We start from the raw sequence: 16,757 nt of genomic DNA, 5'->3' as shown, positions 1-16,757 counted from the left end.
AAACTTTTTTTTTTTTTTTTTTTTTTTTTGGTTTTTTGAGACAGGGTTTCTCCATGTAGTCCTGGCTGTCCTGGAGCTCACTCTGAAGACCAGGCTGGCCTCATATTAAACATTTACAAAGAACATGATTCTTTCGGAGCTTTTCAAGAAGAGGAAGAAGGGAGCTGGTGAATAGGTGCTGGCAGAAAGTAGTTGATCTGGGTCACAGAGCAGTGGTGTGTATGTGTGGGCATGTGCCTGCTGTGTGTGTGTGTGCAGTAGGTGTGCGTACGCATATGCTTATCTCCATGTTTGTGTATGCATAAATGTGTATGCATATGCATGTTTGTCTCTGTGTGTTTGTGTGCCTATGCATGTGTGTGTATAAATGTGCATATGTATACATGTTTGTGTGTATTTATGTGACTCCTATGCATGTGTTTATATGTATGTATATGAGTATATGTATGTGCATCTGCACATATGAGTTTGTGTGTGTGTGATAGGGAACTGTTTGTGGTTGACAGTTGACATTGGAGGAATATTCTTTGTTCTCAGTGTGGAAGAGACTGGTGTCAGACCAGCCAGACACTGACTTGGGAACAACTGGAGGGGATGACTGTTACAATAAAGGAAAACAGGAGCACATCTGGAAGGCATGCTAGCGAGTTTACTCTTTCTTGAGGAGTTGGCAAAGGGAGGGATTGAAGCCATGGGTAGCCTTGTCCAGGAGGGAGTGTGTCTGCATTGTTTGCTGGGGCCACCATGCCTAGCATGGTGTTGAGCTGTCTTTTTCTGGGTCAGTGACAGAGCAGATGATGTGAGGTACCAGGTCAGATTCTGAAAACACTCTCCCCAGCCACGCACAGATGTGACCAATACATCCCGTTAGCACAGGGTTCAGGCTAGACTCAGTTTCCACAGTATCTTAAAGCTATCTGTCTAATACAGAAGCCGCTAGCCATATGTAACTGTTTCTACTGGGATTGATTTCAACTAAAAGTGAGTTCCCCTAGTTGGATTGTTAAAACATGAGGGTCTTATGAAGCCTTGGTTGACCTTAACCTTGCCTGGTTTGGATGATGCTGAGGACTGAACTCAGAGCTTTATGCGTGCTAGGCAAGTACTCTCCCAACTAAGCCATGTCCTCGGCCACAGTTACTCAGCTTTCTTGGTCAGTATCTGTGTGCTCAGTAGCTGCACATCGCTAGTGGCTACCATGTTGGCCAGCACAGACTCAGAGCATTTCTGTGACTCAGGAGGTTTTCTTGGAGCTCTTTTAGAAGATGACAGCTGGCCTTTTGGGCCATGTCTCCTCCTTGATGGCTCATTAACTCACCAAACCTCTGAGGAACACCTACTCTGTGCCAGATTGGCTCGGTGAGGATGGCAGGTACCACACAACTTTGGACCCCATGGGCTGTCTCCTGAGATTGCAGTCATCTTGGCCTGTGCAGTTTCCTTGTCTCTAGACACCACTTGGAAGCCCAAGCCCATGACAGAAGTACTGCATAGCCAGCAATGAGGAGAGTAAAACATTCCTGTCCTGAGGTACTGGTCCTTCCTGACCTGATACTTTCTTCCTGAACTTGCAAGGATGGCTGGCAACTAGTCACTGAATGTCTTAGTTTGGGGCTACATCATTCTGCAAGGAAAATAACCTGCAGGTTCCAGGTTTTCTACATTGGTCCTCTCCTTGGGAGGAGCTGAGATATTTCGACTTGACCTCACTTCCTGCCTTCCATAGCCTCCTCTGCCCAGAGGGTCAAGCCAGAATGGGCACTCAGAGGGATTCAGTGTCCTTTTAGCTTCCAAATGGCCTAGAAGCTCCAAGAATTTGGGTATTTGGATAAATTGGAAACAGGACCAGGATATGTTTGGCTAAGTAGTTGCAGGCTTGCTTACAGTGGCAAGTGTGTGGGTAGGTAGGTATTCAAGTACGCAACACATAGGTAGGATACATGGGTTAAGCATCCTCATACCCATCCCTCAGAGAAGACTTTATCCATCTCACAGACACTATACTCAACATCCATGCCACCAGGGTACACAAACACACACATACACATACACAGACTCTCTCACACACATACTCTCTCATACACATACACTCACATAATACTCTCACACATTCTCACACACACTCACATACACACTCACAATACTTTCTTACACACACTCACAAACATACACACTTTCTCTCTCACACACACACATACTACACTCTCACACACATACACACACTCACAGATACACACACACACTCACAGACATACACTTTCTGTCTCTCATACACACATACTACACTCTTACACACATACACACACACTTACAGATACACACACACTCTCACAATACTCTTACACACATACATACAGACTTTCACACACAGACTCTTTCACACACACTCATTCTCACACACACTCTCTCTCACAATACTCTTACATACACTCATACACACTTTTTCTCACATACACTCATGTACTCACACATTCTCACACACACATTCTCTCACACACACTCATACACTCTCTCACATACATTTTCTCACTCACACACTCACACACACTTTCTCTAACATACACTCATACACTCTCATACACACGTTCTCTCTCTCTCTCTCTCTCTCTCTCTCTCTCTCTCTCTCTCCCTTTCTCTCTCTCTCTCTCACACACACACACACAGTTCCCCCACCACCTCCCACACAGGATTCCTTTGCTATCGCAGTCTCTCCTCTCTTGCACACACACACACACATACACACACACACACACACAGTTCCCCCACCACCTCCCACACTGGATTCCTTTGCTATCGCAGTCTCTCCTCTCTTGCACACACACACACACACACACAGTTCCCCCACCATCTCCCACACTGGATTCCTTTGCTATCGCAGTCTCTCCTCTCTTGCAAGGCTGTTGCAGACGCTTAGCGTCTCACCAGCAGAGTTCATTTACCCACATCCCTCCTGGCTTCCTTGCTGTAATTAACTCCTGAACGCCTCATCAGAGTGTCAACTCTAACAACTGAGGGCCCCTGGGACAATGCTGGCCTCCTTCCTCCATCTCAGTCCTGAGCCAGCACTCTGAGTCACTGCTGACAAGGGCCTGACTGGCTCCTTTTGAGCTTGGTGGAGGCCATGCTGACAGACATCACCTCTGCGTAGCCAGGCACTGTTTATACAAGTGACCCTGGCCCGTGTTAGGGGCACCGATCCTGCCTAAGCTGTTGTGGCCTTTGCTCTGAGGTACAGGCCTCACCCCCTCCACCCCTGTCAGCCCTGTACTCCAAGGTATGTTTGTACACTGCCTAAGACAAGCCTGGGGTGCCTCTCCCCCAAATCTGAGGGCTTTTTGCTTTTACCCTGAAGACCTCCCAGAGTTCAAGTCTTTCTGCAGACTTTGGCCTTTTTCCCAGACAGGGCCAGGCCCTTGACTTGTCCCCACCTGTAACCTAGGGCAGAGCTGAGGAGAAACTGCTGAGGTGACCTGCTGTCTTTTCAGAGCTGAGCACAGTCTCAGTGCCCCAGACTTTGCTCACTGGCTCTCAGGCTTTGGTTACTCCACCTCCCTTGGGCCAGCCTCCCAACCTCCAGTTTAATACCCACAATCCTTCTCACCAGGCTTCAGGAATCCCACCCCCCAGGCTAACACATTCTTTGTACTGTGACCAAAAACAAAACAAAACAAAACAAAACAAAACAAAACAAAACAAAACAAAACCAAACCAAGTCTTTCCCCTCACAGAAAGCATCTGCTTCTTTATCAGCCTTCATCTGAGGCCCCCAAAGTAAGTCTCATGTCCTCTCCACACAGCACCTTTGCTCAGATTTGGGGTGGGCTCTGGGATCCCTGCAAATTCCCCATGCCCCGTCAGCCCCAGCAGGTGCACTGCTCCAGCTCCCTCACTTCCTGCTCACTTCCTGAGGGAAGCCTAGTGCGCTTTCCCCCTGCAGTATTCAGGGAAGGACCGGCTGAAGGTGCAGGTCCAGGCACGAGGGGCACGTGTCAGTGGCCGTCCTTGCTGTGAAGTCATTCAGAATCTACCAGAATGGCAGATGTCAGTGTTTCCCCTCTCCTGTTACTATGCCTCTTCTCTTCTGTTCCTCCACAGTTGGTTTGGGGACTTAGGTGGGTATTATAACATTTACTCCATGTGAATGGCATCCTGTCCATTTCCTCAGATCACTCTGGATCAAAATCTGTGTTAACCACAGTCCTGGTGACATAGCTAACTTTTCTGTGATTTTCAAAGTTTTTCCCTGTGAAAGCTTTTATACTTTGGACAATGGAAAGAGCCTACGAGGGCTCCCATTGTATAACTGAAAGGCTAAACCCAGAAGTGCTTGCCCAAGGTGAGAGGCCTGGGCAGCCTGATCCAGGATCAGGGAACCCTGACCCCTTGAAGCATGACCCCCACTTGCTGCCTCCCCCATCCCTCCACCTGTCTGCCTTCCTTCCTGAGTCATGTCTTATGTAACCCAGACTGCTCTCAGATTTGTTATGTAGCTAAGACTAGTCTTGAACTCCTGACCGTCCTGTTTCTACCTTTCTGGTGCTGAGATTACAGGCTTTTATGATAAAGGTGTGTGTGTGTGTGTGTGTGTGTGTGTGTGTTTTCATGCATATGCACATGCTCGTGTATTCTCTTGTACAGAGGCCAGAGGGCAACCTCGGGTGTCATCCTTAGAGATGGGATGCTGTTCACCTACTTTGATACAGGGTCTCTTGTTAGCTGAGGCTTACCAATCAAGCTGTAATGACCAGTAAGCTCTGGGGATGCTCCTCTCTCTATCTCTGCTGTGCTAGGGTTACAGGTGTGTGCCACCACACCTAGCTTTGCTACTTACATAGCCATGGGGGTTGAACTCAGTACTTTATTGACTGAGCCATATCCCCAACCCCTCCTCCCCAAAAAAAAGAGTATTTTGATTTTTTAAAGTGCTTTATCTGTTCAGCAACGGTAGTCATCACTATCTCAAGATCTTCCTCCTCAGCCTCCAGCAGACACACCTTACAGTGGGTCACACCATCAGATAAAAAGTAGCGTCAGGTTAAGGGAGTAGCATTTCCCATGTCCATTTGTCTGGAAAGATTCTCTACTGTCCAAATGACGGTGACAGGCTAAGATAGAAAACAGCATGTGGCACTTCAGGACAGGACACTGAAGCGGGAGAAGGCCATCCTGGGAAATGTGCCTGCTCAGCGCCCACAGGTGCTGCTAGAGGAGAGATGACAGAAGGGACCCAGAGTCTGAAAATCGTAAAAACTAACATAACGCCCAGGATCATTAGTCAGCTATATGTCCACTGTGCAACTGATCTGTGTCCGTTGCGGATGCCCGATACATGAGTCAGTGAATCCATATCTGTAAATAATGATGCTCAGTGAGCATACCTCACAGTGTCAGAGGTCAGCATTCCAAGCTTAGTGAGCAGAGGCGACCGTTTGTTGACCTAGTTTTGAAGGTCATATTATAAAACCGTCGAGAAAATGGGAAGCTTCACAGGAAAGGAAGAGCAACTCACAGTGAATTTCCGCAGAACTCTCCTCCCTCTTGGTGACTTCCTGACAAACACAGCACACAGTTACAGAAAGACTCTGTGTCACAGCTTTTATCAGCTTGGTGCAAACCCAGACACCCAGGCAGAGGGACTGCCAGTCCCAGCTGAGGATCTGCCCCCAGCATGGCTCTTGGCTGTGACTATGGGGCTTTTTTGGGGGATGAGGGGAATAGGGTCTCTTTACATAGCCCTGTCTGTCCTAGAACTAACTCTATAGATTAGGCTGGTCTCAAACGTGAAGAAATCTGCCTGCCTCTGCTTCTCACTACCACCCCCAAATGCTAGGCTCAAAGACCGAACCATGCTCAGCTGTGGGGCACTTTCTTGAATGCTGATTGATACGAGAGGTCCCTGCCTACTCTGGGTGGTGCCATCCCTAGGCAGATGGGCCCAGGCTGTATAAGGAAGGTAGCTGAGCAAACCAGGGGAAGCAAGCCTTTTGAGACTGAGATTTCCACATATCACACAAAGAAATTGGTGGCCTTCATGTACAGCCACAGTCCCTATCTTGTTATTTTTAAGGTTGGCAATTATTTATGGCCTTCTGTCTTTAAACATTCTGTATCATTCAACATTGTTATAGAAATACATAGTACAAATCTAAAAGAAAGAGAGGTAGAAAGAAAAGAAAGAAAGAAAGAAAGAAAGAAAGAAAGAAAGAAAGAAAGAAAGAAAGAAAGGAAGGAAGGAAGGAAGGAAGGAAGGAAGGACATCCCTGACCATCTCATCCCAGAAGAAACTAATGGCCTCCACAGATAGTGTTTCTGAAGCTTTTGTATTTTGGCCTCCAGAGCCACCCTCATCTTGTGTTCCTGCTGACGTAGTCATGCTGACACTTGAGGATCCAGACCCAGCTGGGAGGAGGCGGTGTTTAAAGGGGAGTCAGGATGTGATCAGGGCCACATGACTCTTCCCAGGGCTGGACTGGACTCCGGTATCCTTGAGGTCCTAATGGGGGCCCAGAAGGGTTTTGCTGTGTCCCTAGAGCTCCGAGGCAGTTGGAGAGGAGTGGAGTCAGGTAGCTGGGGTTGTAGCCCACAGGTTAGCAAGATTAGCTCGGTGCTGTGACCTTGTTAAACCTGAGTTCTGTGCATGTGTTTACACACAGGACAACCAATCCCCACTCTGAGCCTGTCACTTAGCACCTGTATGCACACTGGTGGTGTGGGGTGCACGTGCATATGTATAAGATGGTGGAGTGTCAGGAGAGTTGGGGAGGTCGAGGTGAATAGGAGGACGCTTATTTGTATATTTTCATTACCCGACCTGCTCGAGAGACCCCACGCAGCCTGGCTGAGGGACAGGAAGGTGTTCCACTGACACTAGGCTATCCAAGGGAACTCAACCTAAAACTCCATGACCACCCTGGAAGCCTAGAGGAAGACAGGGCCACACCTTATAGAGGTCCCAACTCCCTTAGCTATACTCGGCCATGACATTGGACAGCTAGGATATACTGAGTACTTCCTGGGGGCCGGGCATTGTTCTGAGTGCTTCGAGCTAATGAGCCACTTAGTCCTGGTTCACCACCTAGGAAACAAGGCTCCAGGGATTGTGACTTGTCTGATACCACACTGGGAATATAGAGTCCTGTTCTTCACCCTGCCTGCTCCTACCCCTGTGGATTTTGGTTTACAAGGGCAATTACATATCTCCCACCCCAGGTAGGCTGGGGGCCTTGAGAAGCTCAGTCTAAAGCCCTACCCCCAGCTGCCTCCTCTCCACATCTTCCAGAATTCCCAGCTTCTGCTACTCTAGCGGCTTTCTTTGGGCTACCCTAAGAGGCTAACAAGGCCCTGGCTCTGGTTGGTTGGTTATTTATTTATTTATTTATTTATTTATTTATTATCAGACTTCTTCTGACTTCACCTGACTGGCAGGGGCTTGGGGATACCAAGTGACAGGGTCGCCTGAGTCTTACTTGCTCTGCTAGGCTGTAGGCCCTGGGGAACTCTGCTGCTTCCTGGGCTCTGGTGGAGCTAGGGCAGGGCGCACTGGGGTTATTTATGTGGCTTCTCATTCCTGCACTGTGATGATGCCATCTTGAGGTTCTTAACATGGGAGAAGGACAAATACTGAGACTGCTGTAAGCACGTCAGGCTAGAGCCAGACCCCAGCCATCCTGGAACTAGGTGACTCAGGACTCGGGCTGGTGACTGAGCTCCTCAGACCTTCCAGCCTTTCAGTGGCTGAGCTCCAGGTGGACTCCAGCCTGGTCACGAGGACCGTTTTATCACATCCCCACCCTTTTCTGCAGCACCCTCCCCCCGACCCCTTTTCGGCGGCGGACCCCCCCCCCCTGTCTCCCGCCCCTTCTCTCAACCTGGCCTGGCCTACTTTACAGCCTAGTTACCTCCTTGCCCATTCTCTAAGGTTCTCTTGCCCTTTGACCTTTGTAAACCTTCACCAGCCACCACTACCCCTTTCTTCCCTTGCGGATGATGGAGACAGCATTTTGTATTCCTCTGATTCCTGCCCGGCACCCCCAGGGGTCCTGTGTCCTCCCCCCATCACCCCCCATAGCTAATACCTCATAATGATATGGTCTTCTGGCTCCTTTCCCTTCCACCCCATCTGACCCACGTGTTGCCATGATTTCCAGAGCTTCTGGTGTGGCCTCCAGGCCTCTCCTAAGTGCTGACTGCAGGGTGTTCCCTCGTGGAGGTCTTGTGGGACTCCTCAGCCTAGGCACGTGTACTGCCATGCTCCTGACTTTCCCTCACATCTGGTTTTCCTCTATGATTATGTATTTTGAGCACTGGCGCCATCCCCTCAGATGTCCAAGCCACAGTTTTGTTTTGTTTTTTTTTGTTTTTTTTCTGGAAAGAGTTAGAGTGCAAATATTTCTGGCTTTGCCAGCCATATGGTCTTTGTCATAACCGCTCAACTCTTGTTGGAGTGTGAAAACAGTCAGAAACAATGTGTAAACAAGTGAGCATGGCTGTGTGCCAATAAAACTTTATGAAAGCAGACAGCAAACACATTTGGCCCACGGGCCAGGATGCTGACTCTTGATCTCCACCTAGTTAATACGTGAGCAGAGTTTCTGTTTCCACCGCCACTGAGATACTGTCAGGTCCTTGAGCCCTGAAGGACTTTTCTTATGTGTCGGGTTTGGATTTGCAGCTGGCTCTCTCAGGAAGGCCTTCGTTTACCTGCCTTTCAAAACTTAGCTCTGTCTCACTTCTGGGAAGGCCCCTGAGTACCCTCCACGTCATGTGGTGGGTTTTGACCCCTTCCTCACATGACACTTTCCCCCTGCTTTGGTGGTCTCCGTTGTCTCTGCTCTCAGCAAGCTGCCTCCATTCTCACAATGGTGGGCCACCAGTGTCACACTGCGCTGTGTAATTCTGACCTGTGTCCTCAGTAGACCTAGGGTGGGATAGAATTCTTGCTGGCTCTGGGATTAACTTATGTGCCATAGGACTTCAGTCAGGTTGAGTCTGAACTGGTGACTGCTCTATGAAGGTGCTGTGGGACACAGGAAGAGGACCCAGCAGTGAGGGACTGGTAGTGTGGAGGACACAGGAATGGTCACACTTCTTGGAGAAAGAGGAACACACTGTGCCTATGCCTGTCAGTTGATATGCAGGGCTGCCATGATGCCGAGCCTTGTCGGGGTAAGAAGCAGCCCAGCCTGGCCTTTGTCTGCTGACATATGGCCATTGGGGCCTTCGTGCAAGGCTGGCCTTTGTCTGCTGACATATGGCCATTGGGGCCTTCGTGCAAGGCTGTATAGTTCCTGGATGACATCCCTCACCAGGATCAGGGGTTTATTGAATCAGGGGTTTCTTTCCAGAAGTGTCTGAACTTGGCCTTGTAGGAGGAGTGCAGGCCATTTCTCTTTAACCCTGTGCTTCTCCTCACAGGAAAACCTTATGCTTTCCATCCTGCCCAAGCATGTGGCTGACGAGATGTTGAAGGACATGAAGAAAGATGAGAGTCAGAAGGACCAGCAGCAGTTCAACACCATGTACATGTACCGTCACGAGAATGTCAGGTATGATGGCAGAGAGGCCCTGGGCCCTGGCAGCAGGCTGGACCAGGGAGGCACACGGCTTCATGGGATCTACTGAGTATTGTGGGGCCTGGTTTTCCCAAGGACTAGAGGCTAGGCTACCCCTACAATGTGCACCTTGGTTCCCCTGAACCAATGGGAGGAGCCATAGCAGTAGACGGCAGGGTGAAAATGTGCATCACCTGCGTGGTCTAACCCGCAGGTGAATAACCATCTCTCAGAGAAGGGCTCCTGGCAGCCACCTAGCCATTTAGGACCAGCTCTGAGGCTGGGGCCTGGAGAGAGTCAGAAGGGGATGGGGCAGTGGTCGGCAGGCAGGATCCGGGGACTTTGCAAAGGATAAGCTTGGGAGTCTGAGCTGTGACGGGGTCTCACTGCAGTAGAGTCGAGGAGGAAGGCCTCTCCCTGCTGGCAGGAGTGGGTGGAGTCTCACTGCCTGTGGCCCTCTCCTTTCGCAGCATCCTGTTTGCAGACATCGTGGGCTTTACCCAGCTGTCTTCTGCGTGCAGCGCCCAGGAGCTCGTGAAGCTGCTCAACGAGCTCTTTGCCCGCTTTGACAAGCTGGCGGCCGTAAGTCCCAGATGTGTCCACGCCTGCCACTGTGGGTTTCAGCCCCCCCTCCTGTCTCGGGCTCCTCGGCTTGCCCTACCTGGCCTTCCTCCACCTGCTGTCCCTCTCCTCCGTGGCCAGGGGCCAGGAACACAGACCATGCTCTGCCCTTTCAGAAATACCACCAGCTGAGGATCAAGATCCTAGGTGACTGTTACTACTGCATCTGTGGGCTGCCTGACTACCGGGAGGACCACGCTGTGTGCTCCATCCTCATGGGGCTTGCCATGGTAGAGGCCATCTCGTAAGTGGGTCCCCCTGGGAGGGTGGGGTGGCCAGACATCCAGCACCATGGAGGATCTGTCTGAGGCATGGAATAAGGAGTCCTGGCCCTGATGTCCAGTGTGGCCTCCTCACAGCTAAGGGAAACAGCAAAACTCCTCAGTCTCTAGGACACGTGTCTCAGCTCTGGCTTGTTTTTGTTTGTTTGCTTGCTTGCTTGCTTGGTAGGATTTTTGGCTGGAAGCTGAAATTTGGAATGGCCACTGTCCCTGGTGGACTTCTCCCATGTTTTTTCTTTTTCTCTTTCTGCTTTGTCATTACAATCTCCCTCCCTAAACAGATCAGTTCAGAGCTTGTCCTCTATGCTACAGTTAAGGGTCTTTGCGGGCACATGCTGTGGAGGGAGGGGCTGGCAGCAGGTGCTATGGGATACTAACCTCTGTTCCAGCCCGGGCTCTGCTTCCACCTGTGGGCTTGTGGGTGGTGAACTCCCTTCCTCTCACTCTGCGCCTCATCGCTGCTCCACATGGGCCTGGAAGGCTCTGGAAAGGCAGTCCTCAGTTAGACTCCATGTGTGGTAGCTTGGAGAACTGTGGAGCCTAAGGTAGGAAAGAAAGCTTCCAGGAGGCTTCTCCTCTCAGGGTCAGAGCTTGGAATACCCACACATCCCATCTCGGGGCAGCTGTGAGTTCTTACCATCTTCCTGCTTGAAGGCCCTCTCGTGTCCCCTGCCTTCTTCCTCCATAGTCAGTAGATTAGGATTGACAGGTTCAGCCTCCCTCCCAACCCAGCAGACAAATAGAAACGGAGGACATGACTGCTCCAAGGTATGTTTGAGGGGAAGATTTTTATTGTAGATATGAGGGACAGTATAGCCAGAGGCATCGGGAAGAGCCCCTGGCAGGGAGAGAAAGTAGTGCATGGTAAGTGGTCAGCAGACTGGAGTTAGCCACGGGGCTGGGGTGGGAGAGCAAGAAAGGAAGAGAGGGAAGTAAGGGGGGAGGGGGTGGCAAGAGAATGCATGGCCAAAACAGCAGGGTTTTATAGTAATGGGAAGCCAGGGGCAGGGAAGCCCATGAGCTGGAGGTTTAGGATGGGGTGAGAGAGCCAGGATGCCGGCATGGACTTGAACAGATATTCACAGTGCTGCGAGAACATGGAAGCCAGCATATTGGCATGCTAATAGGAACCACAGTTAGCCATTTGTCCTGAGTTTGTTTTAGACCCGGACAGCAAATCTCTGAATTTCGTGTTTCTGGAGTTCTTGGGCAAGGAGCTGGCTGTGTCTGCAGCATGTAGAGCACACCAGACACAAACTCAGTGAAGCATTAACTTTATGAATGAATGAGGGATAGAAGAGAGAAATAAGAAGTCCTCTGGAGGATGTCACTGTGTCCTCCAGGCCTATCATCACTGAATCTGGATGCTGGCCTCCAGTAACCCTAGTGCAAGCTACTTAGCTCATGTAAAAAGCCAGAGAGCACATGCTAGGTCCTCTCAGCATGGAGGAGGAGTCCACCTGTGAGAGCAAAGACTGCTGGGCAGCTCACGATGGCATGCCTTACCCAGTGCCACCTCTCTGTGCCTGGCAGGTACGTGCGAGAGAAGACCAAGACCGGAGTGGACATGCGTGTGGGGGTGCACACGGGCACTGTGCTAGGTGGTGTCCTGGGCCAGAAGCGCTGGCAGTATGATGTATGGTCTACCGATGTCACTGTGGCAAACAAGATGGAGGCTGGTGGCATTCCAGGGTGAGTACTAACTTCCAGGGGGGTAGGAATAAAGTCCAAGGGAAGGGGACCATCCCATCCACTCTCAGGGCTGTGGCCCTAATGAAGGACAAAGGGTCCAAAAATCCCACTCCTCCCAGGAGCAGTGTTCCTACCCTCTGTTCCTGTGTTGTAGCCTTATTCTTGTTCCTGTATTCAAAACTCTGCCAAAAACAACCCGTGGAAGAAAGGACTTATTTAGCTTATACTTCCAGTTTACCATTAAGGGAAGTCAGAGAAGGAACTGAAGCAGAAACCATGGAAGTTTACTAGCTCAATCTCTTCCTCCCTGTGAGCTAGTTTTCCTGTACAGTTCAGAGTCACCTGCCTAGGAATGGTGCCGCCCACAGTGGGCTGGACCCTTTCACATCAATCATCAGTCAAAATAATTACTTTCAGACGCGGTCACAGGTCAGTATGATCTGGACAGTTCCTCAATTTAAATTCCTTATCCCTGGGTGACTCTAGGTGGTGTGAGGTTAACCAAAACAAACAAACAAAAATTAAGCAGCACATCTGCACTCCCAGCTATTGCTGGGAGACTACCCTCAGGTGCCTGTCTCTGGGCAGAATGCAGTTGGCCTGTCCCACCTTTCCTGCCTTTGGGGCCTCATTAGAGGCAGTTCCTGTTCTCTCCTTAGTGACTATGTGGCTTTCGGTCCCCGTGGCAGCAGGGAGGCAAGGTAGAGAGAATCTAATTCTTGAAGTTAGCATTCAGAGTTGGTATTGAAATTTGGTATCTCATTTAACACTTAAAAGATTTATTTTTATTATTTTCACATATATGTAGGTATATGTACCTGTATGTGGGTATGCACGCATGTTGTACAGGTACCTGCAGAGGCCAGAGGCATTGGATCCTCTGGAGTTGGAGTTATAGATGGTTGTCAACTATCTGATGTAGGTACTGGCAACCAAACTCATGCCCTCTGGAAGAGTAGAAGGTGCTGAGCCATCTCTTTAGCCTTTCATCTGATACTTTTCACAACCAGGAAGGAAAATCTTATTCCTGTTCTAAGAATTCAACAGCCTCTGGGGCCGAAGCTCAGAGCACTAGGTGCCATGCTGCCCATACAGTTAGCCAACAGCAGGTCTGCTCCTTGGGCCCTCACTTGTCCCAGCACCAGCCAGTGCTGTGTGGTCTGCTGTCTGTCTCTGGGGCAGGCGAGGGCTACCTCCGGAGCATGCTCAGGGCCTCTCGCTGTGCTGCAGGCGCGTGCACATTTCCCAGAGCACCATGGACTGCCTGAAGGGGGAGTTTGATGTAGAGCCTGGTGATGGGGGCAGCCGCTGCGACTACCTAGATGAGAAGGGCATCGAAACCTACCTCATCATTGCCTCCAAGCCAGAGGTGAAGAAAACAGCTCAAAATGGCCTCCATGGCTCGGTGAGTCCTTTGTCCAGCTCTAACTATAGAGAGGAAGAAAGGAAGGGATTTAGAATGAGCCGCTGACACTCAGTCTGGCGGTAGCTTCCTTCTGAAACCAGTTCTGAGGGACAACAGTATCGTGTGTGGCAAGCTGGAGTTAGGATGACTGTGGTATGTCCCAAGACAGCAGCCAGAAGGGAGAGGCCACCACCAGTGTAGAAGGCTAAGCTACAGTAGTGATATGCGCACCAAGGGAGGGAGATGCAGCGAGTGGGGGCTGGCTGTAGGAAGAGGAGAGCCAAGGCCAAGGAAGGTTTTCCAGAAGGAATGAGGAAGGACCAGCACAAAAGCAGTCCAGCTATCCTGGGGGCCTGCCCTGGGCCTGGCCACTGGACAGTGTCTGCCACAGCCTCCCCCTGCCTACCCTGCTCCAGCACTGCTGGCCTCTCAGCTGTCACTCACATCCTCAGGGCACAGCCGAGGCTAGCTGTTCATTTTTTTCTATAATTCTCATCCCGTTTTTGATGTTCCTTCACATCTGCTCTGAAATGGTGTTTTCACAGGGACCCTCCCCTGATGACCCTCTTTGTGACTGGATTCCCCAGCAACCCCCACAATCCTCTTCCTTCTGCCTATTGTCTTATGACTGCCTTTTCTTCTCTTGCCTGTTTTGCTGTTGTCTGCCCTTCCTCATGAGAATGTGGGTTAGGAGAAGTCAGGGTTCAACAGACACTTATTAATTGGGTGAACAAACTGTTTCCCTTTACAGTGTCTGACTTACTCCATCATGGACAAACACTAATCTGAGGTTCGTGGAGGTTATTCACTTGACAAGGCCCCCACCCGAAAGAGACTTCAGGGCACTGTCATTGAGTTGGTGTCTTAGAAATAGGAGTTGGAGTAATTGAGTCCTCTCTCTGTTTCAAAAACTATTCTTAGTAGCAATGGATACTAGAAAACGACAGGATTTAAAACATCAACATCACAGAGGATAAACTGATGAAATCTCTATGTCAGCAAGACTTCCATAAACGTAGGAGAAAGTTTGTGGAACAATAATAGAACAGTCACAGGCTGGGGTAGGTAGGAGGCCATGGTTTGTGGCCCTGAGGAGCACTCTTGTCTGTGACAGGCCCTGCCAAACGGAGCACCGGCATCCTCCAAACCCAGCTCTCCTGCCCTTATTGAGACCAAGGAGCCCAATGGAAGTGCCCATGCCAGCGGCTCCACGTCAGAGGAGGCTGAAGAGCAGGAGGCCCAGGTGGGTGTGGGGTCAGGCAGGGATGGGGAGGGAGCGATAGGCTGCTGTAGTGGGAGCCATGCTGGAGGAGGGTATTGGCCACCAGCTCAGGTCCTCTTCCTTTTCAGCAGTATAAATGCAGTTACACGGGAGAAGGGGGAATAAGGTCCCCAAAGGCACTCCCCTGAAGCATCCTCGAACTGGAGTAGCCCAGGCTTGTAGGTTCATGATCTGTGAGGATTCTGCAGGGTGGGAGCTTATTTGGGAGTGAGTGTTTGTGTCTAGACATGCCCTTCTCATACCCCATGAGTTCTGTGCATTGAAGACATGGAAGGAAGGGCTGCCATGTTGTCCCAAAGGATGAGGAGACAACCTAGAATCTCCCTTTACTCAGAAACCTGTCAAACATGCCCACTGATAAAGGTAACAACTTGTTCCCCAAGGTTTTAGATGTTGTAGAAGGTAGACAGAAATTCATGGAAGCCGGCTTTTTTGGGGGGCATCCATCTGGCTGCTTCTCTTTAGAATAATTTTCTTGGGGCTAGAGAGATGGCTCAGTGGTTTAGAGCACTGGCTGCTTTTCCAGAGGACGTGGCTTCAAGTCCCAGCACGAACATGGCAGCTCATACCTGTCTGTAACTCCAGGTCTGATGCTTCTGACAGCCTCACACAGACATATATGCAGGCAAAACACCAATGCATATAAATTAAAAGCAAAGATTTTTTTTTCTTGATAGGAAGTGGACTCATACACAACACAGCTTGGCTCAGACATGGCTTTAGAAGCTTGTAACTCGTCAGGCCCTAAGCATTAGTGAGTCTCATTCATAGCTAGCTCATGCTCCACGGAGAGAGACTCTGGGTGCCAGAGTGGGCCACCCACAACATTTTACAGAAGGAAAAAGTGGGCTCAGGAATGCTGGGACTTAAACCAGGAATCTCAGCTCTGGCTTCAGATGCCTCTCAGACTTACACAGCTCTGACGGGTGTGGGCAGTCAACTCTGAGGCTGATGGCTGTGCAATTCAATCCTGGGTTCTGTTTCGGACTCGCTGCTTCTCTTTCTGATGGGGCATGAAGTGGTAGTGGTTGCCAGCTCTGCCAGCCCCTTCTCATTAGACCACTGGCGACCGATAATCCTGAGCCCCGGAGCTGGGATTCTACAATCCCAAGGTCGTCCTTGTAAGGCTTCTTGTGAGAGGAGGGGCAGCAGGCCCATCCCAGACCTGGGCTGATGTTCCCCAAGGCACCTGCATCAGTGGACAGCTGCTGTAGAGCTCCTGTTAGGGGACCAAGGAGACAAAGGCAGGGTGGAACCAGGGAAAGGGTTCGGTCCTTAGGAGTATAACCTCTGTTCCCCTCCTTGTCACTAGTCTTTCCCACACCTTCCCCCACCTGTCCCATCTGCCCCACTGACTCTGCCTCCCTGGCTTACAGGCTGACAACCCCTCGTTCCCCAACCCCCGCCGCAGGCTGCGCCTCCAGGACCTGGCAGACCGTGTGGTGGACGCCTCTGAGGATGAGCACGAATTGAACCAGCTGCTTAATGAGGCCCTGCTGGAGCGGGAGTCCGCCCAGGTGTAAGTGGCTACTGCTGAGGCCCCGGCTGCCACCCCTCACTGGCCCTTACTCAGTGCATGGGGGGAGGGGCGAACAGTCATCTGAAACAGGGCTCCATCCCAGCAATCATGGTAGGCATGACATGTGGGTCACAAGGCTTGTTTCTATGGCAGGGTAAAGAAGAGAAACACATTCCTCCTAACCATGAGGTTCATGGACCCAGAGATGGAAACACGCTACTCAGTGGAGAAGGAGAAGCAGAGCGGGGCTGCCTTTAGCTGTTCCTGTGTGGTCCTTTTCTGCACGGCCATGGTGGAGATACTCATTGACCCCTGGTGAGGCAGTCCAGAGTGGGGCTGACAGGCCAGGAGAGGGATCAGGGAATGGGTGGCAGCAGTGTAAGGGCCAGGTGCCTCTGGCCTTGTT

The 16,757-nt window shown here is 50.6% G+C and overlaps 1 protein-coding gene across 1 annotated transcript in view; it reads left to right on the top strand.

The window, feature by feature from the left end:
• The window catches only part of Adcy3 (adenylate cyclase 3), an 89,326-nt gene that overhangs the window by 60,710 nt on the left and 11,859 nt on the right, over nucleotides 1–16,757 (top strand). Inside the window, exons 4-11 of the mRNA XM_028778087.1 lie at nucleotides 9,415–9,545; nucleotides 10,022–10,133; nucleotides 10,289–10,416; nucleotides 11,987–12,145; nucleotides 13,376–13,550; nucleotides 14,665–14,793; nucleotides 16,209–16,351; nucleotides 16,505–16,666. Coding sequence (XP_028633920.1) covers nucleotides 9,415–9,545; nucleotides 10,022–10,133; nucleotides 10,289–10,416; nucleotides 11,987–12,145; nucleotides 13,376–13,550; nucleotides 14,665–14,793; nucleotides 16,209–16,351; nucleotides 16,505–16,666 — 1,139 coding nt within the window. The remainder of the gene's footprint in view (nucleotides 1–9,414; nucleotides 9,546–10,021; nucleotides 10,134–10,288; nucleotides 10,417–11,986; nucleotides 12,146–13,375; nucleotides 13,551–14,664; nucleotides 14,794–16,208; nucleotides 16,352–16,504; nucleotides 16,667–16,757) is intronic.

This window comes from Grammomys surdaster, unplaced genomic scaffold, assembly GCF_004785775.1.
Source record: "Grammomys surdaster isolate TR1022 unplaced genomic scaffold, NIH_TR_1.0 324, whole genome shotgun sequence".
Taxonomy (NCBI): Eukaryota; Metazoa; Chordata; class Mammalia; order Rodentia; family Muridae; genus Grammomys; species Grammomys surdaster.
Note: the sequence above shows the minus strand (reverse complement) of the source record. Positions and strands in the feature narration are given on the sequence as shown.